Source organism: Amphiura filiformis, chromosome 13, assembly GCF_039555335.1.
Source record: "Amphiura filiformis chromosome 13, Afil_fr2py, whole genome shotgun sequence".
Classification (NCBI taxonomy): Eukaryota; Metazoa; Echinodermata; class Ophiuroidea; order Amphilepidida; family Amphiuridae; genus Amphiura; species Amphiura filiformis.
Window position 1 is genome coordinate 40,382,351 of NC_092640.1, and position 13,390 is coordinate 40,395,740.

The 13,390-nt window shown below is 37.4% G+C and overlaps 1 protein-coding gene across 1 annotated transcript in view; it reads right to left on the reverse strand.

Annotated features, from left to right (window-relative positions):
- LOC140168342 (scavenger receptor cysteine-rich domain-containing protein DMBT1-like) overlaps window positions 1–13,390 on the reverse strand; it is a 71,007-nt gene that overhangs the window by 13,222 nt on the left and 44,395 nt on the right. The window contains exons 14-15 of the mRNA XM_072191714.1: window positions 2,575–2,702; window positions 1,698–1,908 (exon numbers count right to left, since the gene is read on the reverse strand). Of these exons, the coding sequence (XP_072047815.1) occupies window positions 1,698–1,908; window positions 2,575–2,702 (339 nt within the window). The remainder of the gene's footprint in view (window positions 1–1,697; window positions 1,909–2,574; window positions 2,703–13,390) is intronic.

A 13,390-nucleotide genomic window follows, 5' to 3' on the forward strand; every position in this document is an offset into this window, starting at 1 on the left:
TGACACCAAAATTTTATATATTTTATCACTTAGCAACTTGGGTGCTGAGATAAAGTTTAGTTGTGTGCTTGCGCGTTTATCTTCAATAACTATGTATTTGCTGCTGAGAGCAAATGAACTTCAAGTGTACTCAGGGCCGGATTTACCATAGGGCCAGATGGGCCCGGGCCCAGGGCCCCCAAATTTTGGGGGCCCCCAAAATTGCTCTGTGCAGTGTGCATCTTCCATTTTAGCCGAAAAACACCATGTTTTGGGCCAAAATAGGGTACAAAAATTGCAAAATTTTGCGCGCTTCTCGCGCACTGGCCTGTTATATAGCGAAATTCAGCTTCAAGTAGGGAAAAAATAGTCTAAAATTGAAATTTTTTGCGCGCTACGCGCGCAAATATCCTAGTAGAATCTAAAAACTTGGCTACTTGAGTGCACATGCCTTCCTCACGGTGCGTTTGGGGCCTCCAAATTTTGGTCTGGCCCAGGGCCCCCAAAAAGGTAAATCCGGCCCTGAGTGTACTTGAACTTCCGGGAAGATACTGAGTACGGCAGCCATGACATTGTTGGTATGGTGTTACCAGTGGACCTGAGCCCGAGTCATCTCCAGACACAAGTCATGTTATTTCAAATTTAATTCCACCGTTTTCTGTTGGGTTTTGGAAACTCGTTTGGCATCGAGAACCCAGTCTTTTTAGCATCATGGATTAGCTTATCTGGTCCAGTTTGCATTTAGTCTTAGCGTCTTGTCTGAGTACATTGGGGTACGGTGACAATGACCACCCCAAAATTCTGTGAATGTGAATTTAATTCTAGTAAGCATTCAATGATAAAGTTCATCTGTTCGTTTTGAAGGAAGAATTACATTTTCATTTCCACATTTTCATTACAATATAGTTTATCAAAACTGTTTACTTTTGACATATCCATAATCCCATCATATACTACACTTTTCCGTAGTCCACCCACTTGCCCATTTTGCATACTCTGGCTATTACATTTGTATTAATTTGTGTGCAATTGATAGATTTTCACATCTGATCTTTTCAGTCACCGTACTCCCTCTGTTCGTTAGCTTCCCAAGTGGACTACTTACTTTAAATTGCGGTAAACATTTTTAACACGGGTCTCTATGTAAATCTAGGCCAATTTCTGGCCTAAACTAAAATTGACCATGATGTAATGCATCTTTAAATGAATCTGGCTTGTGATTGGTCGCCCAGATCTCGTTATGGTTGCTCAGGGCAGGTGCCATTGTACACAACTATCTATGGAATTTGCGGCGCTTTTGTGTTGGCGCAAAAGTTGGTGGATAGACGTACATCTCGCACGTCTTGTACTACCATGCTTAATGCTTGTGATTAAATTGGATTGATCAACAAGTATGATTGACAGTGTGTTTTAGGAAACAAAGTCCCGTGGTAAGTTCTGTTTAAAAGCCAAAGTACAGAGTCGGATTTTTTACTCGGGCTTTCGGAATTGTTCAGTATTAAAGTGAGCCATTATGCAAGATAAGTTGCATTCAATAACATAAGTATACTTTACTCTTACTGTCGCTATAAATTATATAAACTCTTTATGACCATTTTACAATTAATTATAATACACATCAGTATAATTTTGAGTTCCAACAGGATGCGTTCATCATGATTAATAATAACATATTTTTATTTATCAAAATTCGACTATGGCATAATATAATCACATACCGGTGAGTTTAAATGATGCCCTATCCACTCCTAAGTCAGAGTTACTACTGGTCATGTATGTGCCTATGTCTGTTAAGATTTCATCATCGTTAGCTGTAGATTTGTTCTCATCCACTTTGATACCGTATACTGCTATGATACTGCCTGATCTAAACTCTACGACTTTACACTCATACAGTTCCACAGAGATAACACTCAATGCAGTCTTTATCTGAAAAGATAAAGATCAAAGTAAAATCAGTAGCAGGCACGCTTTCAATCATTCTGTGTAATTTAATAGGTAAGACACATGGTGTTCAATATGGCTGTGCATTTTTTAATGTACATCTGCATTCGATCGGCACCCATCTTAATCCCTGCAGAAATGCCAGCGAACCAAGGGGGTCTTCCCAGTTACATGGAAAAAAGTATCAAAATTATGCCATATTTCACACTGATGTGGCATTGACGTCAACGCGTTGATGCAGCTGTATCGCTAGCGCATCTATGCGGCGTTTTTAAGCATGCCAGCGCTTTGATCAAATGTTCAGCAGCGATTTCAAGCTGCGGCCAATGAAATGCGCACTGACGTCACTGCCACATCAGGGTGAAAACTGTATAGAAGCAAGAAGATGTTTGGAAGCTGGGAGTTGGTAGAGGTGACAGCAAAGTACCTGGAGAGTTGGAGAGTGAATGTCCCCAGGGCCAAAGCACCACCGCCGCTTGTCCCAAGTTGGGGCAGATGCAGAGACTAGTTGTATAGAGGGGGAACAAGTAAGATCTTGGGCTTGGCTAAGATGGTTTAAATTGCACATACATTGATGCACATACTGGTGAAAACATCTGCCAGTTTGAATTAAAATCTTTTGATGCTACATACAAGCTCATCAAGCCTTACCTCTGTGCATACCAATGTAGCAAGTTGTTCAAATTCTGTTGAATATGGATCAGATAGCGCATCAGAATACTCCACTGGTACACCACCTATAGATGTTATTATAAACTCTCCCTGCAGATACTTGTAAACTGAAAACGAAAATATACATGTACGTACCGAGACCATAGAATTAGAGAGTAGAATTGGATTCAGATATGTTTATGTGTCACTCACAGAAGGGAAAAAAGTGCGTACCTCTGGATTATCATGTCATGAGGCAAACTTCAAACTAAGTGCGATATGCTCAACATGCTTTCTGTGTATCATTCAACTCTTAATTGAACCAGAACCCATTACAGACTATTCGCAAGCAGCCAAAGTCCCTGTGCTTTGTATGCTGTGAATTCTCGCATATTCATATTCTCGTGTCTACCAATCATCACGCCAGCATTGCACGTCGTCGCGTATAAGCGCTAGAGCGTCGCTTGTCACGTGAATGACCATATAAACATGCAGTATATGTGCTTATCAATTTCCTCTGTCGCATTTCATGGAACGATCGGCCCTCGGTAAGGCTGTGATCACATAGAAATATACTGTTCAGGTATACGGTGCACGTTTTGCAGGTGCACGCGTATAGCTAAAATCGAGCAAGGCAATTTCATAGTACCGGGTCACATAAGGCTACGATCGCATAGAAGTATACTATTCGGGTATACGATGCACGTTTTGCAGATGCACGCGTATAGCTTAAATCGAGCAAGGTAATTTCATAGTACCGGGTCACATAAGAGCTATTGGAAAAGGCCGTATACCTGCGTATAGTATAGTATAGTGGGAATCGTGCGTGTTCGATTTTAGTGCAGCGTATACTGTCCTAATTTTAAAAACCTAAACCATATGTGGGTAAATTTTTTTTTTTAATAGATGCACTATCTAATTCTGCACATTATGACACCTCATTGAATGCAATGTGACCTCAAGAAGTAAAGTTACAAGCATTTGATAAGACGAAGAAAATGGGTAAACTGACATAAACTGACATACTCGCTATTCGCTATACGCATTCTGCACATTATGACACCTCATTGAATGCAATGTGACCTCAAGAAGTAAAGTTACAAGCATTTGATAAGACGAAGAAAATGGGTAAACTGACATACTCGCTATACGAAATACGCTCATTCGATCAGGCTGAGTTCACATAGTACCGGTATAGGCCTACTCCTATATGAACTCAGCCTGATCGAATGAGCGTATATCGTATAGCGAATACCGTATACCGTATACTTCTATGTGAACTCAGCCTAATGGGTGATGCTGGAACTTAAACTCGTGTGCGAATAGTCTGTAGTAGTCTGTTGGTATATACCTCCTCTTCTTTGTAAACAATGACTAGCATGAAGTCTTTCGTTTGTAATGTAATAGCAATTCGTTTTTGTAAGTCATTGTAATTCTGAAGTGGTAGTCTCCCAGGTGTGACCAATCTTTTATTCTAGCCTTTTGTTAGTTACTGAAAATTTGAAGCTCGTGAATTTCAGTTTTCGTTTTGGTAAGTTATATTGATTTTTTACATAAAACCTTGAGATGTGCGGTTGGGTGCTAATCTAGACAAAAGAAGAGTCTAAATTTTATGGTCCTAAATTCGCGGTAAATTGTACGGCTTCAATTGACTTGTGTTTGGTGTATATGCACTTACGCCTAGACGTAAGTGGGTCGTAAAAATTGCCTTGCATTGAAATATATACTAACCATGTTGCCAAGTTATAAGCAAAAGTCTTTCTTATTGGCGATGAAACGAGCGTCTGAAATAGTCAAATATCTCCCAATGAGGCGCGTACAAGTGGTGATTTGGTAATCATGTTTTATATTGAAATGCAATACAAAAAGAATTGCATTGGAGCAAAGATAATGTATTCTATTCATTCGTACCAATGGCAAGCTAATCTGATAATTGGTTGGGCCTATATGCATGACTCGGGGTTATTTTAAATGTTTATTTTTGCAGAGCTTATTTTTAGTCATGGATCATACTGATAAATTTCGCAAGGGAGGGGAGGGAGGAGATACTTGAGACTGAACAAGTGAGAGTGGGAGGGGTGAGGAAGAAAGAGAGGAGAGGGAGAGACGGAAAGACTAGAAAGAGAAAGCTCGAGAGGAGACAGTAGGGACCGGGGAGGGAGTGGGGAGCCTGATCATGGGGGGGGGGCAGGAGGAAGCAAAATAGGGAGATAGACATTGATACGAGGGAAGGGCGACACTGTGGCCCTGCACAAGTGCAATGGGGCGCGACAGGCTCATAAGCGGACCTTTTGTGATTGAAGAGCTTATTTTCAACGTTTTTACAGAGGAAAAGTGCACATTATCATTCGGATTGGCATGCATTTTGTCAAATTAATATAGATCAATTTAGCAATGCAAAGACGAGAGGGCGCTAGACCATTAAAAACATCGGTCTTGTCTCTCCCGCTTTTATTGACATAGGCATCTGACTCATCTGCCTCTATTGAAATAAGCTGATTGGTACTTTAAAGTTAACAATGAAGTCAGATTACAGTAAACTTACTGAATCACTTGCGTTTTCGTATCAGAACAATAGACTTACGGAAACTGAAAAGATAAAAAGACCCTATGGCTCGTTTTATCTTTTCAGTTTCCGTAAGTCTATTGTTCAGATACGAAAACGCAAGGGATTTAGTAAGTTTACTGTAACATGACTTCATTGTTAACTTTTAAGTACCAATCAGCTTATTTCAAAAGAGGCAGTTGCTTATGTCAATAAAAGCGGGAGAGACAACACCGCTGTTTTTAATGGCCTAGCGCCCTCTCGTCTTTGATGCATGCCAATCCGAATGACAAACTCCACTTTTTTCTGTAAAAACGTTGAAAATAAGCTCTAAAATCACAAAAGGCCCGCTTATGAGCATATCGCACCCCAATGCACTTGTGCAGGGCCACAGTGTCGCCCTTCCTCGTATCAATGTCTATCTCCCTATTTTGCTTCCTCCTGCCCCCCCCCATGATCAGTCTCCCCACTCCTCCCCGGTCCCTCGGTCCCTACTCTCTCCTCTCGAGTTCTTCTCTTTCTAGTCTTTCCGTCTCTCCCCTCTCTTTCTTCCTCACCCCCTCCCACTCTCGCTTGTTCAGTCTCAACTTAAGTATCTCCCTCCCTCCCTCCCCCTCGCGAAATTTATGACTGAAAATAAGCTCTGCAAAATAAACATTTAAAATAAACCCGAGTCTTGCATATAGGCCCAACCAATTATCAGATTAGCTTGCCATGAATAGAATAAATTATCTTTGCTCCAATGCAATTCTTTACTAAATCATGTTTACTAAATCACCACTTGTACGCGCCTCATTGGGAGATATTTGACTATTTTAGACTCTCGTTTCATCGCCAATATGAAAGACTTTTGCTTATAACTTGGCAACATGGTTAGTATATATTTCAATGCAAGACTTTTTTTACGAATCACTTACGTCTAGGCGTAAGTGCATATACACTAAACACATGTCAATTGAAGCCGTACAATTTACCGCGAATTTAGGACCGTAAAATTTAGACTCTTCTTTTGTCTAGATTGGCACCCAACCGCACATCTCAAGGTTTTATGAAAAAAATCAATATAACTTACCAAAACGAAAACTGAAATTCACGAGCTTCAAATTTTCAGTAACTAACAAAATGCTAGAATAAAAGATTGGTCATACCTGGGAGACTACCACTTCAGAATAACAATGACTTACAAAAACTATTACGGATACGGAAACAGAAACTGAAAAGATAAAACGACGGCAAGTTTAAAAGGGTAATCAAGCAAATCGAAATCCACAATAGAGGACTGTCAATCATATTCTCAATAATTATACAATTCTAGGCATAATGTATTCTGTTTTTCACAATGCAATAATCAGTCAGGACCCGGGACTACCAATTCTTTAGAAATGCATAGTCGCGCTAAAAGTCGATCGATACATGTTAAAATCAGCACAATTCAGAGATACACCTTTTTCCTATGAAATTTATTTTCTCGGTCAAATATAAAGCAATATTTTTTTTTCTTCAGTAATGTCAGTTAAAGACATAGTGCTTGGATATACATTTTTTTTAAAATCCTGGTGTTAAAATTCAAGCATCATATTTTGTCTTTTAGTGTGATATTTTTTATTTTATAGGCCTTTAGTTCGCCCGTGAGCTTTTTACGGAATTCATTTTTTAGCGTCTCAAACTAATATAGTTTGCTAAAGAAAGATATTTCCCACCTCTGTAAAGCACATCGTGTGGGTCTATACTATAGTTTTGTCAGAATTTCCGTTTTTATTTTACCCTTTTTCCCTTCATGCTACGAAAATGTCAAACTCAGTACTTTATCTCGAGAACAACCAGCAGAAATAATCGATATTTCAATTGTTGTCAACCAGGTCCCTTTTCCATTGAAAACCAGGATTGCCTGACCAGCGATTTGGTAGCCCAAATCCCCAATTCTGGTAAATGAGGTGAATTTTGGAAATTTGCTCCCGTGATAGCCTGCAATTTCAATTTATAGGGGCTATGGATTCCATGATTATGAAAACCATTTTGTCTGTTTGTTTGTTTGTGTATTTACCTAGGATGAGGTCCTTGGGAAAATCCACTGTCCAAACCTAGAAAAATTCGCGTGTAATATTAGAGGGGATTTTAATTTTCTGTCCCTCCTATCTCCGGGTTGGCATTTTCATTACACCCTTCAGACTTGCGTTCGGGTTTGTGTAGGCCTATTTGTCATAATTTAGCGCTATAGGACCTACTTTCTAAATGTAGGCTATAGCTATAGCCGTGCTATATAAATATTATAAGGTACCGGTATGTAATATTATGTAGGCCTATGGGGGTGGGGTGGGTACTCAACACATTTTAACCATGACTTACAATGCAAGGCTCATTGTTGCCATAAATGATATTTTTAGGTCATTATAATAGGTTGTTATAAACTTCCATGTTTAACCTTGTATTGTTTTGGCTGCTTCATTATGACTTTCGGTGGGTTTAAGCAATTTCAAACAAACACAAACAAAAGGCACTATACCCAGTCACCTTCATGACAATTGAAACACTAGGTAATTTCTTTGCTATATTGAAGTTCTGGCAACACTGTATCCAGGCCGGGCACCCAGAGATATCGATCCACAATGCTAGTATTAGCCTAAGATTTCACGTGTGGATTTGAAAATTTTCCAGCTGGTAGTCAAAAATTATGGAATCAAAACGGAAATTATGACAAAACTATGAAATATCGCTCACGGTGATGTGCGTTAGAAAGTTGGGAAAAATCCTTCTTTAGCGAACTATATTACTTTGAAAAGCTAAAAGGTTGATCCAAAAAAGGCTCGCGGGCAGAGTTGAAGCCTATCAAAATCGAAAATCTTACACTAAATGACTGAATTTCACGACTAAGTTTAACACTAAGATATAAAAAAAATACAGTATCAAGCATTACAGTTTTTCCTGACATTTACTGAAAAAATGAAAATTATTGCTTTTCATTTGGCCGAGAAAAAAATTTTACACTGAAAAGGTGTAACTCAAAATTTTGTTCATTTGAATACCAAATTCGATCGTTTGTATTGCCTCATTAAATGACTGAGTGAGCCTTGCAGAACAATAACAATCCGTAGTCCCGGGTCCTAACTGTAATGAAACTGTTTAGCTTTTTGCTATGGCCAACTTTTAAACTGTTGATGGTGCAATCAGGCCCCAAATTCTAATGCGGGTCATACACGTTCATTCTTATTATCAAGAGTGGATACAAAATCTACCATTGAACACACAATGGTAGATTTTCCCTCATTTCAAATCTTTAGTTTTGGTTTCTCGTTGTTCAGAAACCAAAAATCAAGGGATTAAAAAGTAGAGCAGATCTGGTCTGCAATCATAACACTATTACGCGCGCTGCAGACTCCGTATTGTACGTACAATATTGTATGTACAATACTTTTCGTGACGTAAAAAAGTATTGCACGTGCAATAAATAGTATGTACCGGGAAAATATATATCTACCAAAAACGTTTCAAAACGTAAAAAGGGGCCACAGTTTAAAAAATCTTTCCTGTGTGGCTTTTCACCCTTTTTTAAACTTGGTCCCATTTATGAAAGTTTCTAAAGACCCATACGAAGTCATCTTTAGGCTACTTGTTTCTTTTCTTAGTTGTCAGTGTTCATTTTGTAGAGTAAATGAATTAATGTTCGTTGTTCGTCCGTAAAGACGTTATAATGTATTTTGATTTAAGCAAAAGTAGCAAATACTCACTTTGTTAAATTCTTCATCGTCTTGTGCGATTCTGCGCCTATGTACAGATGTAGGGCCTATATATAGCAGGTTGACAGACAGTCAATTTGCTAAGTATATATAATACTCTACTACTCTTTATGAACACGCAAGATAATAAAATATAAACCTTCAAATGTTTTTGATAATACATAGCCTTCGTCATATTGTACCGCTTTCGAACAGTCTTAAACCTAATTGTTGCATGTAGAAATTAGGACTCGTTCTTCATGTTATTACTATACTGAATGGGACCAAGTTTAAAAAGGTGAAAAGCCACACAGGAAAGATTTTTAAACTGTGGCCCCTTTTTACGTTTTGAAACGTTTTTTGGTAGATATTAATTCTTTTTTTTGAGGTAAATATTGCGCAGTAAGTGGCTCTTTGTAGCCATGCGAGGCGAACTAGTTGGATATCCATATTTCGCGGTTTGTGGTTCTTTTAAGCCCTGCGGGGCAAACTAGTTCGATATCCTCATTTCGCGGTTAGTTGTTTTAACGACCCGTAACCACCCCAATCAGCTGCATGGGGTAAAAGAATTATTACAAAAATTAATAGCTGAACCCAATAGTTCAGACAGGGACTGGAAACGACATATTGATGACTATATATAGGCCTAGAGTGTATTCAATAAACCCAAGCGGAACGAGATATGGAAAGTAACCGCTATCCGAACCATAAACACATGCATGATCAGACAACGAGTGTTCAATTTCCTCATAGTTTCCCACGTTGTACACACGTCAGTCGAATTTGGCGGTGTTGGTTTGTTAGCCCTCCCAGTGATACCATCGTTCACTTTGTGTTGAACATTGTATGTGGGCCTCACTGTAATAACATAAAGATCAGTCTGATCAGTGTGATATCATTTCAAGAGCTAAGAGGTCACTTCACATGATTAAGCTAAACAGCCTAATGCGGCCCTGATTTGGTAAAATGATCTAACTTGAAATCAAAATTGCTGTTTCGAGAAAAAGAGCTTTAAAGTTTGAACACTTGACGTTTTTCTTTTTAAATTAAATAAATTATTAAACTTAGAAAATATATAAATCTCGTTATTTGGTGCAGAAAAAAGTTAAGAGTCTCACGTAACATCGCATGGTAAAAGTGAAAAGTAATTGAACAAAATGGTGTTGTTCAACGATGTTTTAATATAAAATTATACACTGACGTTTCGTACAAAAATACTTTATCAAAGTGAGCAAAAACAACCATGACAGTCCCATCACGCGCCACTACAACGATATTCCCCATATTCCGTCTGATCTTAGAGTCACTGGCCTTCTCCAAAGCTCAGGTTCAGATCACTAGCGTTGGTTGAAGGAACAACATACTATATACCATTACGGCACCCTTGCTAGCCCTAGCCTGATAGCATCGGACTTAATGTCCAATTTTCTGCATTCAAACTTTAATTTCCTTTTGGTCACGCCCTGCCCATTTGGTAGATCTTCATTCTCTCCATTATAGCAGTTTTTTGTATTAATTTCCTGTGTTCCTTCTTTCTTTCTTTCTCTCTTTCTTTCTTTCTTTCTCTCTTTCATTCTTTCTTTCTCTCTTTCTTTCCTCCTTTCTTTCGTTTTTCTTTCATAGGCCTACTTTCATTATTCCTTTCCTTTTTAGTTCTTTTTCTTTTCTTTATTTCTTTCTTCTCTTTTCCTTGCTTTCTTTTTTCCTTTCTTTCATTCTTTCTTCCTTTATTTCTCTCCTTCTTTCTTTCTTTCTTTCTCCCTCTCTTTCTTTCTTTTTTCTTTCTTTCTTTCTTTCTTATTTTTTTTTGTTTCTTTCATAGGCCTACTTTCATTCTTTCCTTTCCTTTTCTTTTTCCTTTCTTTGTTTCTTTCTTCTCATTTCTTTTTCCTTCCTTTCTTTCTTTCCTCATTTCTTTCTTTCTTTCTTACTACATCTTCTCTGCTATAGGCCTATGGCCCTAGATTGCCGAGAAGTAGAAAAAGTATAGAAGGCGTTGCATCCGGTTCTGATGAGGGGGGAGTGGCACAAGCCGTTTTCGGCAGTTTTCCTATGGGATTTTCTAAAATTTTAGATCAATGGGGGAGGGGGGCTTCCGTGCCCCTATAACGATACGGTTACTGCATTAACACGTTTATGGATGTATTGTGATGATCATAAGTAGGCCTATAACATACACCATCATAACATGCCTCAACGATATCAATATGTAAAAAGCGTGTTATAATGTAACGAATGCTATGCCAAAACTTTAAAAAATAACAAAAATATCAGTATCAATAAAATCAAAAAATACATAGGCCTACAAATAATACTTTTAAACTGACTAAATCAATATATGACTAAATATCAGTATAAATGAATCTCTAAATCAAATAATCAGTAATCAATCAATCAATCAATCAATCAATCAATGAGTAAATAAATAAATAAATGAATAAATAAATAAATAAATAAATAAATAAATAAATAAATAAATAAATAAATAAATAGGCCTAAATAGGCCTAAATAGATAAATCTATAAATAAATAAATAAGAACTGAATGTGCCATTTATATTATTATTACAATTTTAATATTATTAATATTAGTATTAATATTATTAACTTTAAAAAGGTGCCCAATGATTATATAATAATTCAAGTACAGTTGAATACAAGAAGACATTAAAAGATGTTCATCATTCCCTCACTCACTAAATTTACCACTCTTAGAAATTTGGCAACTCCGTATCAATTAAGCAACCAAAATTAAAAACTTCGGTCGAAGTTTTGCCACAAGTTTAAAAAAATAACGGTTAGTTCATGAAAAAGAAGAAGTGAAATTTAGCAAAACGCGACGAGGTTTATTTGCCCGTATTAGAGCTCTATTGTTCCGCTATTGTATCCGCTATTGTATCCACTATTGTATCCTATTCATAAAAGCTACTGCAAGAATCGCGGCAATCCCTGATATTGCTGGTGTCTACCGACGGCGTTTCGCATTTATTAACATTCAAAATGATCCGATACTCTTACATTTATAGACTTTTTACCGCTTTTTATATCATATTCAGAAATTGCAATTATGAAAACTACAAACTTTGAAAGTGAAATATATTTACCATCGAAAATATATCATACTTAAATTCTATAGATACCCAACCCAGAAGTGCCCATTTATTTTCTAAATTTTTGAGTGAACACGATAATGCGATTGATTTTCTTACACGTATAGGGCCAGCTAAGGGCCTACTATAGACATTTTCTTTTTGTTGGCTGGCCGCTGAGCTACATCTTTTTACTAATTATAGATACGTCAAAACGTGTTCCCATGTTGAAAGTGTACAAGCTATTTCTACTTGCTTTATATAGAGAGCACAATTGAATGAAGACGATTTATTTGTGCCAGGATTTCATTTAATATAACTATTTTTTTAATTTTAATAATAATACCCCATACCTAACAAGAACATAAGGAAATATTGTAAAGGCCATAAATATACGCACTCATGCATAGGGAGACAAACATGATAAAGTTAATCTGTTCTTTTCATTCTCGTTCATTAACCTTTGGAACATTTCACATGCATGGTCTTGGCATCAATGCCTTCTCGGCAATCTAGGGCCATAGGCCTATAGCAGTGATGGGACTGTCATGGTTGTTTTTGCTCACTTTGATAAAGTATTTTTGTACGAAACGTCAGTGTATAATTTTATATTAAAACATCGTTGAACAACACCATTTTGTTCAATTACTTTTCACTTTTTACCATGCGATGTTACGTGAGACTCTTAACTTTTTTCTGCACCAAATAACGAGATTTATATATTTTCTAAGTTTAATAATTTATTTAATTTAAAAAGAAAAACGTCAAGTGTTCAAACTTTAAAGCTCTTTTTCTCGAAACAGCGATTTTGATTTCAAGTTAGATCATTTTACCAAATCATGTGAAGTGACCTCTTAGCTCTTGAAATGATATCACACTGATCAGACTGATCTTTATGTTATTACAGTGAGGCCCACATACAATGTTCAACACAAAGTGAACGATGTTATAACTTGGAGGGCTAACAAACCAACACCGCCAAATTCGACTGACGTGTGTACAACGTGGGAAACTATGAGGAAATTGAACACTCGTTGTCTGATCATGCATGTGTTTATGGTTCGGATAGCGGTTACTTTCCAGATCTCGTTCCGCTTGGGTTTATTGAATAAACTCTAGGCCTATATATAGTCATCAATATGTCGTTTCCAGTCCCTGTCTGAACTATTGGGTTCAGCTATTAATTTTTGTAATAATTCTTTTACCCCATGCAGCTGATTGGGGTGGTTACGGGTCGTTAAAACAACTAACCGCGAAATGAGGATATCGAACTAGTTTGCCCCGCAGGGCTTAAAAGAACCACAAACCGCGAAATATGGATATCCAACTAGTTCGCCTCGCATGGCTACAAAGAACCACTTACTGCGCAATATGTTTTTACCTCGAAAAAAGAATTAATATCTACCAAAAACGTTTCAAAACGTAAAAGGGGCCACAGTTTAAAAATCTTTCCTGTGTGGCTTTTCACCC